General features: G+C 35.8%; 2 protein-coding genes across 2 annotated transcripts; one reads left to right on the top strand and one right to left on the bottom strand.

Annotated features, from left to right (window-relative positions):
* Positions 1-5,628: 5,628 nt before the first annotated feature.
* On the bottom strand, positions 5,629-15,707 carry sirt5 (sirtuin 5). The gene is made up of 10 exons (XM_052535081.1): positions 15,369-15,707; positions 11,533-11,658; positions 11,310-11,443; positions 9,759-9,830; positions 9,109-9,262; positions 8,815-8,902; positions 8,657-8,710; positions 7,832-7,955; positions 7,309-7,424; positions 5,629-7,069 (listed from the first exon to the last, which is right to left on the bottom strand). The coding sequence occupies exons 2-10, from the start codon at positions 11,630-11,632 to the stop codon at positions 6,997-6,999; spliced, it is 915 nt and encodes a 304-aa protein (XP_052391041.1). The 5' UTR covers positions 11,633-11,658; positions 15,369-15,707; the 3' UTR covers positions 5,629-6,996.
* A 337-nt stretch (positions 15,708-16,044) lies between these two features.
* Positions 16,045-20,617, top strand: ftr85 (finTRIM family, member 85). The gene is made up of 8 exons (XM_052535078.1): positions 16,045-16,137; positions 16,417-16,580; positions 16,722-17,149; positions 18,181-18,276; positions 18,409-18,642; positions 18,711-18,870; positions 19,200-19,259; positions 19,378-20,617. Exons 3-8 carry the CDS (start codon positions 16,811-16,813, stop codon positions 19,908-19,910), a joined length of 1,422 nt encoding a protein of 473 aa, XP_052391038.1. The 5' UTR covers positions 16,045-16,137; positions 16,417-16,580; positions 16,722-16,810; the 3' UTR covers positions 19,911-20,617.
* The last annotated feature ends 37 nt before the right edge of the window (positions 20,618-20,654 follow it).

Here is a 20,654-nt window from a genome sequence, read left to right as displayed (position 1 = left end):
ATATAATAATTAAAAACAAAAAAAAATGGGTTCAGCTACCCAACATTCTCTGACAAAAGGGAAATATTAAGACGGTCCAACAATTTCTTCAAATATCTGCATGTCAAAGTGGATCATACTTTACCTCCTAAAGTGCCAAGGGGACACCAGTTTTCTGAATGTGTGGAAACTGTTCTTGCTCACTGTACTCTTCTCATCCAAATTGGGGCCCCAATCACACTCCTTCAGATCAGGGTACACACTTTATTTCCAATGCTTTTGGAAGGCATCTTAATCTAATCGACACTGTCACTGACTGGTCATTCCTTATAGGTCATTCTGGTTATTAAATAGAAAGTGAAAATAATAAATACGAGGAGGGTATTTATCACCCTTTAACCAACCAACAGTTTAAATTTGTGAGAACCATGAAAAAAAAAACCTTGAGGGCAGGTTATGGGAAGGGATCAGTATTTGGCTGATTTGCTGGTTTACTGTGTCAGCACCATGGATAATGTTATATTTTTGCATTTCCAATGACAATTCCAATGCTACTGATTCTCAACTTTACTCACAGACAATAAGTTATTGACCAATGTTTGAACCAGCCACTTGAGCCATGAATCAAATGTGACTAATCAAATTATTGGCTAAAGAAATAGTTTCTGGAGCTGAGATGAAAGCTAACGGATATCTCTCTCCAAGTTTCCTAGACCTCCTTAGATAAGGGTAACCTCAAGAGCACTGGAGTGATGGTGACAGCCTTGATGCCTAAGGGAACAGTTGTCCAAGACAGATGTTAAAGTCCAATGAGGACATCAGTCATTTTGGCCTCACATTTCTTTAGCTAAACCTGAAAGCTAAGCTACTACTGAGTAGGGACCTCTGCAATTAGCCAAAGCCTCTAGATTGTTGAAGCATTACTGAGATTGCGAGTGGAGTTTAAGGCCCCTTGTTTTAAAATGCGTAAATTTTGCTATGGTTACGATTATTGTTAACACTACATGGGTACAACCTGCACTGGGGCCACACATAACTCCGCTATGGCCCTGCTGCAAATCCATATTGTGACGTATGTCAGAGTGAAACAGATTATCAGAAAAGAACAAGAAAAGTAGAACAGGAATTTTATCCATCGGGTATTGAATGGAGTGTTAAAAGTGAGCATTGCATATCGGAATTGAGGCAGCTCTGAATCCATCTTGTTTTACTATAGAAATGGGGGAAAGTCGTGGCCTAATGATTAGGAGTTTGACTCCTAAGGTTGTGGGCATTACCACGACTGAGGTGCCCTTGAGCAAGGCACCGAACCCCCAACTGCTCCCCGGGACCCGAGCATAAATGATGAACACTTCTCTGAGTGTGTGTTTATGCACTTTGGATGGGTTAAACGTATAGCACGAATTCTGAGTATGGGTCACCGTACTTGGCTGTACGTCACATCACTTTTTTTTCACTTTCAGAATACATCAGCAGAGAAGTGGGTCATATCACAAGAATAGTAAGTAGTAAGTCAATAGTAAGTCACGATATTTCTATAAATATAATATATATATGCAAAGAAATATAAATATGAATGCATGGAATCAGTCTCAACCAGATCATTTACGTATATAAAAATAAAAATAAAAGAATCAAAAAAATCATGTTCTAGAAACTGCACTCACACACAACAATTTCTCGTCAATTAAATATTTTATAGCAGTAATACTATTATTATTCACAGTAGAAATGTCAGTTGTCTCAATTTTAATGTCTTTTAAATAATTACTTTCCAGGCTTAAAAATCACCATGTTTAAATTTCCTGAAAAGTTCAGTTGCTTGAACTGTGTAAATTTTCTAAGAAGATATCTAGGAATTAATCCAAACAAAATCAACAAAAATAAACTATAATAAGAAAATACAGTACTTTCTTATTATAGTTTATTTATTTATTTTTGTAGATTTTGTTGTAGTATACTATATTTATTAACAAATTCTCAAAAAAAGGGGATGGGGGTCCTTATCACACCATAAGTCTCTCCCACAAGTGTCCTCCTCCTCTCCATCCCTATTCTCCTGGATCGCTCCATCCCTTGAACAAGCCCAGACTGGGAAGAAGCTCATATTGGTGTGAAAACGATATGTAATGGGGCCATGCATGTATGTTTGTGTAGGACTGATGTTGTGTGTCTCAGAGGATTTTAGAGGCTAAGCGTATATCAGGGGAGATATTTATTGTGCATGTGCGCGTACGTCGTTAAGCTCAGATTGGTGTGAAATTGTGGTTTAATGGACAGGAAATGGTGTGTGTTATTTTTGGAGCAGACCTCTCTCATCGCCTAAGAAACTAATGAGCCACAGTCTCTCCAGGAGACCAAATGCACATGCACCCACCAACAGCATTCAGTTACTCAAAATTACACACTCATTGATCATTTACAAACTAGTCATGGGAAGTTCGGATCATTTTAACAACTTGGACCTTTGAGTCTCGTTCAGCAAAATGAATGAATCTTTTTAACGAGTCATTTCGTTCATTTTTATCAAAATACAATTAAAATGTTATGTGTTACTTCCCTAACATGTCTACTAATACTTATGCAAATGTTGATCACACTACAAACAATACAAAACTATAATGCCATAAGAAACAGAAAAGATTAGTTCAATCTTTACCTGGGTCTTCAGTCTATGACTAGCTCACCTCATCTCTTATCTGACAAGGCTTCGGGTTTGAGTCATTCTTTTATCACATGACTGCCCCATAAGCTTTAAAGGGTTAGTTCGCCCAAAAATGAAAATTATGTCATTAATAACTCACCCTTATGCTGTTCCAAACATGCAAGGCCTCCTTTTATCTTCGGAACACAGTTTAAGATATTTTAGATTTAGTCAGAGAGCTCTCAGTCCCTCCATTGAAGCTGTGTGTACGGTATACTGTCCATGTCCAGAAAGGTAAGAAAAACATCATCAAAGTAGTCCATGTGACATCAGAGGGTCCGTTGGAATTTTTTGAAGCATCGAAAATACATTTTGGTCCAAAAATAGTAAAAACTATGACTTTATTCAGCATTGTCTTCTCTTCCGTGTCTGTGTGAGAGAGAGTTCAAATCAAAGCAGCTGGATTTACGGTTCGCGAACGAATCATTCAGTTCACCAAATCGAACTGAATCGTTTTAAACGGTTCGCATCTCTAATACGCATTAATCCACAAATGACTTAAGCTGTTAACTTTTTTAATGTGGCTGACACAACCTCTGAGTTCAAACAAACCAATATCCAGGAGTAATTCATGAACTCAAACAGAACACTGACTGAACTGCTGTGATGAACACCGAGCCGAGCCAGATAACGAACAATAGACTGACTCGTTCACGAGTGAAGAACCGGTTGCATCGGTGTTCGGATCACCAGTAGTTCTTTCGGACAGTTCGATTCAATAAACCGGTTGAAGAAAACGGTTCACCGGTTCTTTTGCGCTCGACGTAATGGCGTCATTGGCGATGATTGCCCTTGATTCAAGCCTTCGGTTTACCCGCACCCATAATACTAGCACAGAATCAGTTCAGAATCAATCACCAAATGAATCGGTTCAGTTCAGACGCTCTGTGTGTCGGTCTGCTTCATGCTGAATCACACATGCGCAGTATCATCAGCTCCTCGGTTCACGAATCGAATGCGTCTGACAGAAACGGTTCTTCACTCGTGAACGAGTCAGTCTATTGTTCGTTATCTGGCTCGGCTCGGTGTTCATCACAGCAGTTCAGTCAATGTACTGTTTGAGTACATGAATTAACTCCGGGATTTTAGTTTGTTTGAACTCAGAGGGAGTTTCAGCCACATTAAAAAAGTTAACAGTTTAAGTCATTTGTGGATTAATGCGTATTAGAGTTGCGAACCATTTAAAACGATTCAGTTCGATTTGGTGAACTATTTTTGGACCAAAATGTATTTTCGATGCTTCAAAAAAATTCCAACGGACCCTCTGATGTCACATGGACTACTTTGATGATGTTTTTCTTACCTTTCTGGACATGGACAGTATACCGTACACACAGCTTCAATGGAGGGACTGAGAGCTCTCGGACTAAATCTAAAATATCTTAAACTGTGTTCCGAAGATAAAAGGAGGCCTTACAGGTTCGGAACAGCATAAGGGTGAGTTATTAATGACACAATTTTCATTTTTGGGCAAACTAACCCTTTAACAATAGACTGTAGGCTACAAAAGGCTTTAACCTATCGTTCTTTCTTTTGTCACGTGACGTGAAAGCATTGGATAGAGAAATTAATTTACAAGCTTCCTTACAAACAGTTGCACAGTTATTATTATTATCATTATAATTATTATTTACTCTTACAGTTACTGCATTTCTGGTCTCAAATTGTAGCTTTTTACTTGTTAGAGTTTTATAAATGTGTGAATTTCTGTCATGATGGTTATTTTCCATTCACTGAATTTTGTGAAAAAGGTAATAAAGAGTTGGTTACCATTATTATTAAGTCTATTTCCTACTCAGACTGCATAGGTTAAAGCTTATGGGTCTGTCACGTGATGAATGAACGACTCGAAAAACCCGAAGACTCGAGAGATTAACTAATCAATTCTCTTTCCGGCTCAAACTGCATTGACTAAAGCCTTATCCAAATATCCACACTTGCGGTCTTTGCCATTGACTACTTCTAAGACGTATTTCCTGTATTTGGACCAAGTGCTCAAGTGAGGATGAAGACCACAAGTGTGTGTCAAACTTTTCATTACCTGTTGGGACACTGATGGACTAGAAAGTTGAACTACTAGACTATTTCCAGTACAGAATCTATAAAATTTTGCACATGCGCAACTGAACGAATCACTCCCTGAGACGACTCGTTCTTCCCGAGTCTCATTAAAGATTCGTTCAAAATGAATGAATCTTTTAAGAACGACCCATCACTATCATGAAACACAGACGTACAGCCAAAACCCCACCCCACCCATCTCGAACATATATACATCTAAACAGCATTTTAGTAACACTGTTAGTCTGTGAAGAAGACACATTACATTTCTTATACGCAAATGTGAATTCTTTTGCACATTTTTAAGTCAAATAAGTCAAGCGATTGTCTCTTATTCCACAGTCCTGTGTTAACATGCAAAGATTTAAGAATATGCAAAGAAAATGTTGCTTTTCTGCTGCTTGGTTGTACAAGTCATGACAGTGAAAGAGAAAGAGAAAGGGAGAGAGAGATTTACAGCTGGACCGTGGAATCTGGCATCGTACTGGACAGAATCAAGGTGACCCGATGCCACAGGGGTGCATGCACTCAAACAAACACACACTCAAACTCGTCTACTGACTTTGACCAAAAAAATACATACATATGCCAGTGACTGGCTAAAAAGGCACTATTTTATCAGTAATCTCTGACAAATTTTGCAGTCAAACTTCATATCAATCAAAACACAAACTAGGGCTGTGTGAAACAAAATAAAATAGCAATGAGGTTTAGCACGATTTTCAAATGGCAAAATCTGCAATGTTAAGAAAAATGCGTATTTGTAGACTGAAACAAGGAACTGTGTTCATTTACACACAAGCAGCTCATGATCCAGTGTTTCAGTGTCTCAGAGCGGCTCAGCTTGGAGTAAATGCTGCTCTAAACAAACTCGTCTCGACATGTGCAGAGTTTGGGTCGTTTATTATGTGCATTTGGGAACACAACATGCGCCAATCATCTTTCCATAACCGCAATGAGAAACACTTATCAACAAACAAGACATTTTAAGAGCTCCTTGTTTTTTTTTGTTTTTTGTTTTTTTTTGCCATAATAAATATTAGTATCCTTTTTTCCTATTGTACTGTAAAATAAAGTTATTATTTTCCATAAATACTGTTTAAGTGAAAGATTTCAGTTTAATAGTTTTATTTAATGATATTATAATTAGATGATATATATATATATATATATATATATATATATATATATATGATTTAATGATATTATAATTTTATATATATATATATATGCATATATTATACTCATAATAAAATATTAATATTATAATCATATTAAAAGTCATACTGACATATATTCAGTTTTTTTTATTATTGTTGGCCAAATTGTGCCCTAAGTACAGAAAACCTGGAGGTATATATTGTATTTTTATATAGCTTTTAATTTTAATTTGATCTAACACCAACCATAGAATTGAAAGGAAAACCAGTCATTAATCCTGTTCTTGAACTCTCATGTGTTCTCAAGTTATTCCCTTTGGACACTGTATTTTATGGTCTGACTTCATATCCACTGTCTGTCTGTGATCAATTTGACACAGCTCATTCAAAATCATTATATTGCATTTATGTCTAGTCCTAAATGCAGGGTTCCCACAACATTTGACCAATCAATATCAATGATTTTTCCAGCCAGTTATTTTAAGCTGATTGAATATTTCAGAGTTGATCATATTGAAAACTTACTCATGATGGAAATTTCCATAACTCTAATACTATTATTTTCCTTGAGTCTGGAAGTAACGATTTGTAAATTCCCAGGGTTTCCATGACTGTGGAAACATCATAGATTATCTAAGAAGTTACCCATGAATCAGCTGGAAAACATCTACTAAGGCTGATGATACACTGGGCAACTTTTTGGGCAATGTTGCCATCATTGGGCATCCAGGTGAGACACAGAGCCCATGACCGATCTAAAATATCCAGATAAAAATCTGTTACCCATTCTCAATGGGAAAGTGCCCAAGCAACAAAGTTTCCCGGCAAAATTGCTCAGAAAGTTGCCTGTGTATCATCAGCCTAAGACCCACTCCCAAAAACACAACTTGCACAGACTGCTGCTACATAGGCCAAGCAAACAATCAAAGACACTATTTAAAATTGAATTTCAGCCGAGTTTTGCAGTAAATCTTCACCGCACACAGACCATATGAAAACCAATCACATGAAGGCATGAACCAATCCCATGTGCTCTCAGTTAAAGTGCTCTATGCAGTGGGCATGAACGAATGGGTCATGCCTTCTTTCTCCTTAAATGACCTCGCTCTCGTGGCGTTCCAGGGCGGGAGGCAGTGTGACACCACAAGGACCCTCAAAGTGATATCTGTTGGTGAGAAACACATCTCAAGTCACCCACACGCAGGTGTTCAATCTGTTTTGTGGAATCTACTGTTCAGTGTTTGCTGTTCAATGTGACAGCGAGACACGTCACTTAAGAGTCAGAGCGCGTGTGGAGGCTTGTGTGCAATAGAGCAGTTATGCATTATCCCGTTGAATGGGGCTGACTGAGAGGCATCTCTGTGACTCATGTTAAGGGATAGTTTGTGTATTTGTATGTCTTACTTAAAGCGCATAGTAGCAGGTGTGCACTCCATGTTGAATTCAGCTACAGGCACTCCTCTACTTGCCACCTGAGGAGCGAACATGGCTGCTGGGTAAACTAAGGAGGAGGTGCCCACCTAAAGACATGAAACACAGAATAGTCAGAGCTGACAAATTCTTTATGTAAAGCTGTCAACACAAACGCATCTGTATGAGGGATTAACAATATTGTTTTAGAAATATTTTAGGCAGACATTTATGCTCCATTCCCAAACAGGCAGCTATCTTCCGTTGGTCTTAGTACACAGTGTAACTACATAAGGATCAAGTTTTAAATAGGAAAACTATAGAAACTCCTTGGTCATTTTTGAGCAAGATGCTAATGGTCTAATCGGATTCAAGGAACTATGCTAAGCTAAGCTAAAAGTGCTAGCACCAGACCCGGAGATTGGCTCAATTGATTTGAAAACAGTAGAAATCTATTTTTTAACTCTAGGGGAGTTGGAAAATTAAATTAATAGTGCATTAATTTGTTATCACTCACAATTAAGCAGAGATCACATATTTCCAGTTCCTGCTCCACAGCGGTGAGAATATCTGAATCCAGAGTCTCTCCGAACCAAACCACATGAGGCCTCAGCAATCCGTTACAGCCACTCCTGTCACACCTATAAACACAAAGTACACTAACATCTGTGAATATGAAACATTAGACACGTGGATATATGATGCCCACTGTTGGAGAAAAAGTGTTACTATTCACAAATCATTTCTCTTCTGTTCTCTTCTGATCTTTACATTTATTTTTTTTATAAATTGCCCCAAGTCCAATCGTTGTTGGAGTTATTTAAATTTAAATGGACTGTTTTGTATTGCAATGCATTTAAAATTGTAATTTATTCTTGTGACGCAAAGCAGAATTTTCAGCAGCCATTTCTCCAAAAAGAGTTGTGCTGCTTAACATTTTTGTGGAAACTGTGAAACATCTTTTAGGGGTCTTTGATGAATCAAACAAGAAAGTTTAAGAGAACAGCATTTATTGGAAACAGATTTTTTTTTCATAACAATGTGATTGTTTTACTGTCACTTCTGATCATAGAAGCTTTTATTTATTTCAAAACCCCAAACAGTGTAATGTTTAGTTCCCAGTTCCTTGCAAACTGTTAAAAATTCGAAAGTTTAAAAATGTGATCCTGCACTGAACTATGCAGAACATTTTGCAGTTTTGCACACAGCTGCGTTTATTGAATACTTTGGCAAATATAATAATGGAACGGCCCCTGGTAAAATAGCCGTATTTAACAAAGCATCGCATTTTCTGATTAATCAGCACAGTCTACTGCATTTAATAAAGCCCACAGTCACAAACCTGGGCAGGTGCTCCACTGGTATCCTGGCATCCTTGGCACTGGGGTCAGGCTCTCTGAGAATTGAAAAAAGAAAGAGAAAAGCAAATAAAGAGAGTGCAGTCTCTTGTGGTTTAAATATTTGATGAAATAATGGTGATGTGTTTGCATGAGCTTTTACCCTTTCCCTTCAAGAGCAGGACAGATTGGACTCTTGTGGTTGGCTTTGACTTCTCCACAGCTCATGCAGCGGGTTTTAAATAGACTACCTAGAGAGAGATTGAGAGAGAGAGAGAGAGATCAGCTGAGGGGAATAACCTCAATTTGAAGGAATGATTTCATGGAAGGATGTGACAAAATCCCCACCAACCTAATAGATGCCCTATCAATTTCATTTTTGTTAATCAGACATTAACCAATAATAAATGTACAGTAATGGCATCATGCTCCAGTCCTGGTTTAGCTGTTGTCTCACCGTGGATTTCATACACATGTTTGGAACCAGCTCTATGGTGCAGCTCATCGATGTTCTGAGTGATGATCACAACACAGCGCCCCTGTTTGCTCAGACGGGACTCACACTCTGCGATAGCCAGGTGTGCTGGGTTTGGCATCTTACTACGCATTACCTGCAATATTAAATACAATTAACTGAAATATGAATTTATTTTTTGTGTAATGATTGTTTGATTGCAACCGCTGTGTTTAAATATATAATGACATGTGATGCTAAAAGTCACTAGTAAAATTTGAAAAAGGTAACAATAATCATCTCTCTGTGGTAGTTTATAGTTATAATATAGCGAGTTTTTTTTTTTTTTGGGGGGGGGGGGGGGGGGTATTTGTGCCTACAAGTACAATTTTGGTAATGTGAAAACAGTAATAATAACCTTTTTTTAATGCAATCATCCATAACCGATCTACTGTCCTATTGTAAAGTAACTCCACCCCCTTGTGGATGCTGTGTGAATTTCAGTCCCAGAAATAAAAACTGACATTCCAGAAATAAAAACTTGCATAAAGAAATTAACATCAAATTCATGAATATTACAGTGAAGTGATCACTAAAAGAACCAAACCGCATTATGACATTGGTAACCATTTAGTCAGTAATGTGTAACCCACCTCGCGCCTGTAATGGTAAAATTCCCAAACTAAAGAAGGATCTCGAGAGAAAGCTTCAGGTGTTGCCAAATCCTAAAAGACAAAGAGATGAAAAGAGAGAAATGCATGATCTTACAAAGATTCATTAAAATGAATCCAACCCCAATCCAACAGTCACACAACTCCACAAAATATTATATTATTATAGTTAATTTTTTCTTATGTATATGTGTTGTGAAATTAAGAACATGTATTTATTCTGTTGTCAACTAATTGTTATATTTACATTTGATTCAACTTTAAAAGGTTGATTAAAATGTTAATTTTATTATTTACATGACATCCTTTTTGACATTAAAATGTAATTATAAAGATTATTGTAATCTACCCCAAAAATAGTTATACATTAAAAAAAATAAAAAAAAAATAATAATATATATATATATATATATATATATATATATATATATATATATATATATATATATATATATATATATATATATATATATACATATATATATAAAATAATAATAATAATAATAATTAAATAAAATAAATAAATAAATAAATATACTAATAATACTTTAATAAATTAATAATAATACTATTTAATAAAAATGTTTGCTTGCTTACATGTGGTGTAACTACAGTGTTTTTATGCTCTGCTACATGTTGCCTGACAAATTTGGTCAGAGCTGTCAAACAGATGTTGAAAGTTTACAGTCATTATTTACAATGCAAAATGTAAACAACGTTTTACGGGCACATTTGTATATAATTCTGAATTATAAATAAAAGGCTTACAGTATAATTTACAACAGGTACCTACTGTCCCACACAGATTCAGTGAGGTGTTTTACATACCAAAGAAAAAGTAAAACTTACCTCTTCATTTACAAGTGTATTTAGGCTTCTTTATGTTGTCAATTAGAGCGTGATAGGGCCTTATAGTAACTGTGCTTACGCTTATGCTCTGCCAAGCACTATATAAGTCAGAGGATTTTAAACTGAGGTATGTGGACCCCAGAGGGCCGCAGGGGGATGGCAAGGGGACCGTGGACAATTTGATGTGTTTTTTTAGAGCTGTCAAAGTTAAAATTAAGATATTAATTAAATATGTGTAATGTAAATTCACATTCACTAAATTTTATACTATTTTATTATGGTTTCAAAAGATTTAAGAAATCTGAAAGACATCGATTTCAATCAATTTAGATTCTTTATTTTTCTAATATATATATTTTTTTCTGCTAAATATTTCTCTAAAACAAAAATAATAATTGTTAAAACGCATACATTGTGAACACATACATCATCTTATTTTAATAAGATAATATTTTATCAATGTGTTTTAGTATACTGACAATGTAAAAGACACTTATTTAATTTTGGAAAATAATATTACATTTAATATTCTCCTTTATAAATAGCTACCTATCAACAGGAGGGTTCTTCACAAAGTGATTGTCATATTTGAGACCTAGAATCAAAAAGTTTGAATTTGTTTGAAATGTGAAAGTTTGAAGTCCTATGCGGAAACTAAGATGGTAAAAATGATGTGATGTGTACCTGTGCCTGCCACTTCCTCCAATAGCCCTCCTGTCCTCTAAACGTTGGTACTCCACTCTCTGCACTCACTCCGGCTCCAGTAATAATAGTGATGTGCTTGGCATTAGCAAAATCCTTGCGAAACTCTGTTAAATCTGCAAATGAAACAAAAGGCAAACCATTTAGTTCACAGGTCATCCACTGCCACACACACATAGTGAAGAGAGTCTTAAAAGTGCTTTACTTGAGCTTGGTCTTGCCATCTTTGGAGTGCTCCAGTTCAGTCTGACTGCCGCACACAGCTGAGAGGACAGTCCTCTACACGTCAACTGCCGCACAATCATTGAGGGTTAAATGTCACGCTGCACAGCTAGAAAATCCAAAAAATAAACACATCAACATCCCAAAATGCAACGTTCTCACCAGCAGATACAGTATATACACAATCAGAGAATTAGATTAAAGCACTTCCTCTTTCTGTAAGGAGCTGTTCCTTTGCTAGAAAAAAGGAGGTGTGTCCAGGAAGCAGTCTGATAGGTTGGGAAATTCTGGAAAGATATCCTTCTATTGATATTCTCAAAAAGCGATAAAAACTTTATTATTTATAATAAAAGTTTCACTTTAACTTGAAATATTATGACTTACATATGTCTATTATGACTTGAGAATTATGAAATAGATTACTATTTATAGTAAACATAAAAAAACTCTTTCGTGCATTGTTTTTTTTTTGACAAAAATTCAATAAACAACATAAAACTGTTAGTTCTTATATTTTAATTTGACTAAATTAAAAAAAATATATAGTTGTTGTTTTTTGCTATTTATAACATATATATATATATATATATATATATATATATATATATATATATATATATATATATATATGCTATTTTTGTATATACAGTATATGTACTAAATATTTATTTAAATATAAATTTTAACATTTAAAGAAATTTAAGATTTACTACATTGTTAAAGTTAACATTTAAAAAATGTATTTTAACCATTTAAATGCAATCTAGAAATATGATAACAGAAAACACTGAATTAAAAAAAAAAAAAACCTTTTTTAAAGTAACATAAGAGACACTTAACCCGAGAGATTGCTGTTGTGCATTTTATAATTGTTCTTGGTATTTGGGATATGTAGGACCTAACAAGTATAATACCTAAAATTAGTTTTTGTACAGGAAGTAGTTTTCGCAGAAAAAGATGTCCTCATGTGAGGACAGTGGGTCTATCATAATGTGAAATGCTGCAAAGCAGTTTCGTTCACTTTGCAAGCACAGATGCACATTGTATGTCATGCATCGTACACGGGATTTCCCAGTGCAGCCTTGTGCTCTGCATTCATGCATTTCATTCATAAGTTATGTTATGTCCTCGGTAGAGGACATCGGGACTCAATTTCTTCTTTTTTTTTTTTAAATGAAAAGACATGAATGAAAATGCATAGGCAAAAACAATAGATTTCTTTTAAAACACCAATACATTTTTAATGTTCAAGATTTTATTTTATTTTTTTAACCAAACTTTGTATAAAGATATTTCTCAACTATGGTATAACAGAATGATTCAATATACCATTTTTCTTTCTGCAAAATGTGTGTAAAATTACCATTAATGGTTTTCTCATTATATACAATGCATCTATAAATTAAATCTAATTTGCATATTAATGTGTTTTTGGGGCATCATGTAATGAAAAAAGAAGTGTAATAATGGGAGTAATAATTGACAAGATTTTCATAATAATATATAATATTTCATAGAATATTGAAATATAATTTCTTTCTCTATTCATTTGTTATGTCTCCAAAAATGCGTAATAAACATGCTTTTAGTCCCGGTGTCCTCATGTGAGGACATGTATGAAATCAATGTCCTGTTTAGTAACAGAAAGTCATATTTTGATTTGAAACCCCATAACATTTTCCTGAGATGTTGATTTATGACACATAATTAAAAAATTAGACAGATTTAAATGATAACTACAAAATATTATCATATTTCCATAAGAGCGTCACTAAATTAATTTCAGACATTTTGATGACCAAGGAGAGGGAGTGGTCATGTGAAAGATCCAATCATTTGGTATCTCTGAAAAGCCCTGAATGTGCTCTGTACAGGACATCCAGACCTAAAACAGTCTCAGAGAAATTCACTAAAATATAATGTCCTCATTTGAGGCCGCAGGGTCTCAAGGAAGTAACTGAGCATTAAAACTGACTCATGGATCATTGCTGTTATGTTTTTATGGCATACATCTTAAAAGATTGAAATCATATTAGTTTGTTTCATAACAATATAATAATTTAATAAACTTACAGTATGGGTAAATTTTAAATATTGTAACTACTAAACTGTTACAAACCATTAAAGAGCCACACAGATGGGAAATCAAAAATTACCTGTATTACAGTGTATGATGTAGCTGTCCATCAGTGTAAACAATGTGCAAAGTAATTAAACCAAAAAGTAGACGATTTATAAAGTTATTGGCTTCTAAAGTAAGGAGTCGACTCTGAATCGCTGAAACGAGTCGTTATAGATTTCAAATCTTTTGCCCATCTCTATGTACGTCACTAGGAGCACTTTGCATAATAATCTCCGCCTACCGTCTTGAGAGAAACGGAACTCTGACCTGCCCCACCCCCCACACAGACGCTCTGGTTGGTGTGATAGCATCATGTCGAGGAGACAGTGTGTTTTTAATTGTAAAGTTTGTTTTATTTTCACTGCCAAAGAATGAAGATCAGAAGAACCAATGGCATTTCACTGATGACTGCTTTTCTAATCTCGGTGAGTTCAAGGCGGGATTTTCAAAGCCTTTGGCCATAAAAGAGGGTTCATTACCAACTTTATTTGGACCAACAAGCATCTCCGAATCACAACGCGAAGTATGATTATGAAGTTATGTGTTTGTTTTCTCCCAAGCGTCTTATCAGTATGTTGCGCTAGCATTAACAGTTTTATGTTAAAACCCTCTGGAGTCGATTAACGCGGATACGCGTTATGAGTCATTTTCCCCTGATAACCCCAAAAAACTCAGCACTGATCTTCATTTACAAACACGTCATTAAAATGAAGTGTAACTCCGTGAATACTCAACGAAGAGACATGAGAGAGATATCTATAGAAAGCTTGACATGTTTACTTTAAAGCTAAACAAGTGCTGCTAACAGATATTCTGTGATAAAGTAATCCATATGAAAACAACGCGATGTCTGTTTTTCACGTCTCCCTTCATTATATCTAATGTGACCACACCCCCGCGCTGAACGCGCTATTCAGATTCAAACTGAAGCACACGGCTTGAATACACACACACAGAAGAAAAAGCAGCGAGACTGTTTGCTTCGCGATGAGAGGAATAAGACATAATTCACCCCAAAAAAATGCTAACGCATTGTTTACCGTGAAGGTGTGTGCGGAACAACCAATCAAAACTATGTCAGTTGACCAATCAGAACACAGTATGCTACTGAAAGGTGGGGTTCAAGGAAACTGAATCTTTTGAACAGCTTTGCGTGAACCGTTTGGGGATCTCTGAGAATTGAGGTAATTTTAAAATGATATTTTGACAAAATGACAATGTTTTTTAACCTTGGATGGATTTAAACCTAATGTACAGGACTTATAAACAGTGACAGGAAGCTTAGAATTTTCATCTTACTGGCTCTTTAATACAAAATTTATAATGGTATACCCCTTTATTTGACCTAGTTCCCAAATATATATATGCATGCACAAGACTCGTGGCACTATTGCAGGATCGCAGGAACATGAAAAGAGGACAGAACTGAGATGGTGAAAATGCAAGTAAAACTTTAATAAACACATGTGGACCTTGAAGGACCTTGTGAAATGACCACAGCTCTGCAGAGACACTAACTTCGCAAGTTCAAGTGCACAATAGTTTCACGCTATCAAATAAACCTATTGACTCCTTTATAATGTGAAAAAAACACTTGATACTGTAGGTCAAAAATGGACAACAAAGCAGCAGTAAATGTGCAACAACCACGTGACTGTAAACTATCTGTTTGACAGAAGGAAAGGAAAGTAAGTTACCTGACTCCTGTCACACAGACTGTGTAGATGTAGTCCGACAGAGAGGAAGGTTAAATGTGTATTTATTACAGCCACTCAGTTGCTGTCATGAGCCAATGGAAGACAACAACAAGAACCATATTAAGACGACAAACGTTACTCTTAACTTTCCTACTAAACACCTCTGACGGGTTGTTGGCGGCTCAGGAAGCTCAACCCTCCATCGAGTCACATTCAAATCTCCGAACACATTTGGAGTTATTAATTATATTTGTTCACTATAAAGTATAAAGGATTACGTAAAGTCATTTCAAGGATTGTTATCTGAGCAACAAGCAGACTGACTAGCCACAGTAATATAATAAAAATCACTTTTGACAAGCCTTATCTAGTAGTCACATTCGACTGTGAGTGGTCCATCCGAACCATCGCGGAGAAAAGTAACGGCTGTCACGCGTAAATACGGTTCTTCAGCGTCAGGCTAGACAATCATTTGCAACTGAATAATGACATTAATAAACTTTAATAGCCAAATAAATTATATTAAAAGGGTGAATATTTTAAATATGACAATTATTATTTAGAGACGTATTACTTGACCAATAAGAGAAGACGTCTGAGACACTAAACCCCGCCCTTTTTTAACTTTTCATTCTACTCGCTGTGAGTGAAGACAGCCGGTGATGTAAGAGCGACCTCTAGAGTGAAGAACGTAACACTGTCAGTGGTTGGATTAGAATAATGAAAAATACAGCAGAACTAAGATGATTGTCATTTCATCCATAGCCTGGTAAGTCATATAAAGTTAATTTGATATAAAAAAAAATTGGATGTACTGTCCTCACTTTGCCCATCCCTTATACATTTCCATTATATTGCCTCTAATTAGCAAATTATAATCAGATTTTATATATTTTGTTATACATACTATAGGCCTAATGCATGTATTTGTTGTGCTTGTGAATTGTGTTTAACAATGATTTTAAAGTTGCATGATTTATTTACTCACACCTTTTTATATCTGTGCACATTACATTACAAAAATCCACACCCTCTTTATCTCCCAAAGTGCCCAAAAATAATCCAGAGAGATCTTATGAAACGTCATCCTGCACGCATTCATCCAGTGGACATGAACAGACACGCACCGGAACAACCAAGAACCGACGTCGTGGGGTTGATCTTTCCAGAAGCTTTACTTGTGTACTCAAAGCTGTGAATCACTTTTCTGAGGTAAAGCTGAAAATACTCATTGCTAAATAACAACAACACAGATTTAATGACTTCATTAAGCTTGTGACTTTACTGAAACATGAGCACTGTGGGGCATACTGTACATGACAAACTGACTCCTCCCTTTACAATCTCATATAGCCTACAGACATTAGTGGGAGGCTCGAGCAAACGCCATACTCTCTCCACGACGCTGCTGTACAGTCTCTCTTTCTCCTTTACTGTAAAAGATGGCAGAAGAAGAAGCTGGTGTTTTCGTCAACCAGGAGCAGTTCAGCTGTCCCATCTGTATGGACCTTCTGCGGGACCCTGTGACCATTCCTTGTGGACACAACTACTGTATGGAGTGCATTAAGAGCTTCTGGGAGCAAAAGAACCAGAAGAAGTCGTGCAGCTGTCCAGAGTGCAGACAGACCTTCTCGCCGAGACCTGCGCTCAACAAAAACACCCTGTTTGCTGAAGTCGTTGAGAAACTGAGACAGACTGGAATGCGTTCGCCCACCATCCCTGGAGTTAAGAGTCATGAAGTCATTGCGAAAAAAAAGCAGGACCTCGTCATGTTCTGTCAGGTGTGTCCGACTTCTCTTCTGACTTTAAATGTGAGGCTAGAAACTGTATAAGAGCTAAGTATCTCAAGAGCTTTGTATTAACTTTCGTAAATAAGTCATTAAAAGATCAGTTGACCCTCAAAAGTATTTTAACACTTTGTGTGAATGTATTTAAATTATATTTTAAAAACATCTAATTAAAAAATAGCAAAAGTACATTATACATCCCATAAAAAAAGTTTTACATGATTAAATAGATTAAATTATGAAATAGATCAAATGTGTGGGTATAAATATGCATATAAACAAACAAACAAAAACATGGAACCTACTTTTAAAATGTGTTTTCTCCAATAATCTTTGTTTTATTTACAACTATATATATATATATATATATATATATATATATATATATATATATATATATATATATATTCTTAACAAAAGTCATGAAAATATATTAGAATAAAAAAATAATTGAATATCAATTCTGAATACATCTTTCAAGGTAAAAAGTACAATTTTTTTTATAAATATGCATTTTTTATTTATAAACATCATTACTTTTGGAGTGAGTCACATCACGGCTTTTTTTCCCTAATAAATAATAATAACAAATATATTAATAATGATATGTCTGGCTTTTTTGCTTCATCTTGATAGGACAGCTTCTGATTTTTAACTATGTCTCAATAAAAATAATAATAATAATAATAAAAATAATAATTATATATATATATCTTATATATCTATATATGAATCTTAATCAAATTAAAACTCTTCACAGAAGAAATGTTGAAAATATAAAATAGTACAAGTAAAACTGTGAACTAAATCAACTAGGAAGCAATAAAAAGAAATCCAGTACAGTATGTGTAATGAAGGAGAAAAAAAGGTTTGAAAAGTTTAAAAGCCAAAACATGTTGGTATTATTAAATGTATAATTCGAGGGTTTTTTTTTGTTTTGGTTTCCTCATCACATGTTTTTTTTTTTATATTATATTATATATTTTTTTATAAATTTCTTCATGCATGTATCCTTTGGTCTTCAGCAAGAGCTTAAAGAGTCACAGAAGGGATGCCAGCAGGTGATAAAGGAGCGCGAGTCGGAGCTACAGGATCTGAGTCAGGCCATAATCTCTCTCAGGGTGAGTCTATTACTGACAGGAGCTGGAAAATCTCAATGGACATGTGGGATAGTGTGGGTCAACATATGAGCCTTCATTAGTTAGAGACCCAGAAAAGCTCTTGGACTCATCACTCCTCTGGTTCTGTGACAGAGCTCTGCTCAGGCAGCAGTGGAAGAGACAGAGAAGATCTTCAGCGAGCTGATTCAGTCCATTGAGACACTGTGTTTTGAGGTGACAGAGATGATCAAAGCAAAGGAGCAGCTGGAACTAGACGAGGCACATGGATTCATGGAGAAACTAGAGCAGGAGATCGCAGAGTTCAAGAGGAGAGACGCTGAATACGACACGCTTGCACATCTTGATGATGAAACTCAGTTCCTGAAGGTAACATCAGTGGTTCAGGGCACTAAAGTTCAGTTGTGGGTTTGGTCTAAGAGAGTTTATTTCCTCAGAGTTATGAAACACTGTGTAGTCAGCCGGAGTTGGTGACCTCTCCTGCGGTTCTAGTCAATCCGGACTTCTCTTTTGAGATGGTGTCGAGAAAACTCACGTATCTGAGTGAGGACATTAAAGGCCTGTGCCAGAAAAAATTGGAGAAATTATCAAAAAAAGGTAAGTCATCATCTGAATGTGTTGTCCTTGTAAATGTATAGTATATTCTAAAAAAATTGAATAAATAAATAAAATAAGAAAATAAATCCTTATTTCCAAGATTTTAAATGGAAACCACTCACATGTGAGGTTTTCTAATCTTGCATGCTTTTGTTTGAAATGTTTATGAAGTGTTTCACTTACTGTTTTTAAAGAACTGTCAGAATTCATACAGTATTCAAGAAGTGCATGCAAGTATGTCTTACACTAAAACATTAAAGGAAATTGAGAAAAAGGGAAACATGAATATTTAAAATGCCTGCACTGTTTATATTTTGCCTTATTATTAGTGACAAACCTGAAGTTTATTCCTACCCCTGAACCTAAAATCAGAGAGCAGTTTCTGGAATGTGAGTAACATACACACACACACACACACACACACACTCAAATGTGTAACAGAAAAGAATACAATCTGCAACAGAATACTGTTTTTGTTAATCCATGTCTTGTGTCTCTGGATTTCAGATTCGGGTCCCCTGACTCTGGACCTGAACACGGCTCACAGAAACCTCAGTGTTTCCTCAGAGACCGGCGAGGTGACGTGCAGCAAAACCTCTCTGTCCGTTCCTGACCACCCAGAGAGGTTTGACGGCCATTACCAGGTCCTGTGCAGGGAGAGCGTGTCCGGCCGATGTTACTTCGAGGCAGAGTGGAGCGGGAAGGGTCCCGTGCACATCGCAGTGTCCTATGAGGACATCAGCAGGAAAGGAAAGAGCACCCTGTGTGCATTTGGACACAACGCCCAGTCCTGGAGTCTGGTGTGCTCTGAGGATACGTATGCATTCTGGCACAACGGACGGGAAACCAAGATTCCCAAAATGCAGTGGGCTCGCAGGGCTGGCGTTTATGTCGATTTCTCTGCAGGAATCTTGGCGTTTTACAGCATCACAGACTCAATGAATCTCATCCAGGTAATTCGGACTTCATTTACTCAACCGCTCTATCCTGGCTTCAGGATTAACGTCGGGTCTAGTTTGAGACTCTGTTATCCACTTTAGTGGCATGAAATGGTGTTTATTCAGTTCCCGAGTATTTATGAGAAACATATGAATTATGAGAGGATGGGTAATACTTCACAATATGGTTCCATTGGTTAACCATATTAGTTTGCATCAATAACAATGAAAATGCTTCTAAAGCTTATAGAAGTCTTAGTTAATGTTAATTTCATCAATTACTAATATAGGCTAATATTACAATCAAAAGCTGTATCTGTGAAAATGATTTAATGGCCTATGCTAACATGAATTAACAATTAACAGCTGCATTTTTACATTTGTGATTGTATATATTTGTATTTTAACGTAATAAATATGTAAAAAAATGCTAATTTTTCATTAACGTTGTTAACTAATGGGATCTTATTGTAAAGTTTCACGTAAAGGACCAACACACTCTCATTGCAATTGATAACTATTATGAGTTTTGGCTAATTCACATCATACAAATTCATACTATAATCACCACCGTGTACAGCAGTTACATTTCCCTGTAAAGGTTAGATTTGGCTGCTGTGCTGATTGTAGAAATGTTTTCTGGAACCTTGCATAGAAAAAATACAATGATCAATCATTTTCTGGAACCAGAGCTATCTTTTTTTTAAAGTAAGTCCACATATATTTACAAAATGTTCTTATTTTAGTGCTTTTGTAGTTGTTTATAAATATATATTTGAATTATATGCCAGTAAAATATTTAACTCCAATTCCAGAGTCTCCTTGACATTTAATATGCACAGTATA

This window comes from Carassius gibelio, chromosome A20, assembly GCF_023724105.1.
Source record: "Carassius gibelio isolate Cgi1373 ecotype wild population from Czech Republic chromosome A20, carGib1.2-hapl.c, whole genome shotgun sequence".
Taxonomy (NCBI): domain Eukaryota; kingdom Metazoa; phylum Chordata; class Actinopteri; order Cypriniformes; family Cyprinidae; genus Carassius; species Carassius gibelio.
The sequence above is the reverse complement of the archived record's forward strand: the minus strand, read 5'-3'. Positions and strand labels throughout refer to the sequence as shown.

Excerpts from the sequence above, each read along its gene's own strand:
- sirt5 (XM_052535081.1), bottom strand. The coding sequence starts at position 11,632 with ATGATTGTGCGGCAGTTGACGTGTAGAGGACTGTCCTCTCAGCTGTGT. Across the intron at positions 11,444-11,532 it reads GATGGCAAGACCAAGCTCAA|ATTTAACAGAGTTTCGCAAG; the intron begins GTAAAGCACTTT and ends TTTCATTTGCAG. Across the intron at positions 7,425-7,831 it reads TATGTGATCTCTGCTTAATT|GTGGGCACCTCCTCCTTAGT; the intron begins GTGAGTGATAAC and ends TCATGTCTTTAG.
- ftr85 (XM_052535078.1), top strand. The coding sequence starts at position 16,811 with ATGGCAGAAGAAGAAGCTGGTGTTTTCGTCAACCAGGAGCAGTTCAGC. Across the intron at positions 17,150-18,180 it reads ACCTCGTCATGTTCTGTCAG|CAAGAGCTTAAAGAGTCACA; the intron begins GTGTGTCCGACT and ends TTTGGTCTTCAG. Across the intron at positions 18,277-18,408 it reads AGGCCATAATCTCTCTCAGG|AGCTCTGCTCAGGCAGCAGT; the intron begins GTGAGTCTATTA and ends GTTCTGTGACAG.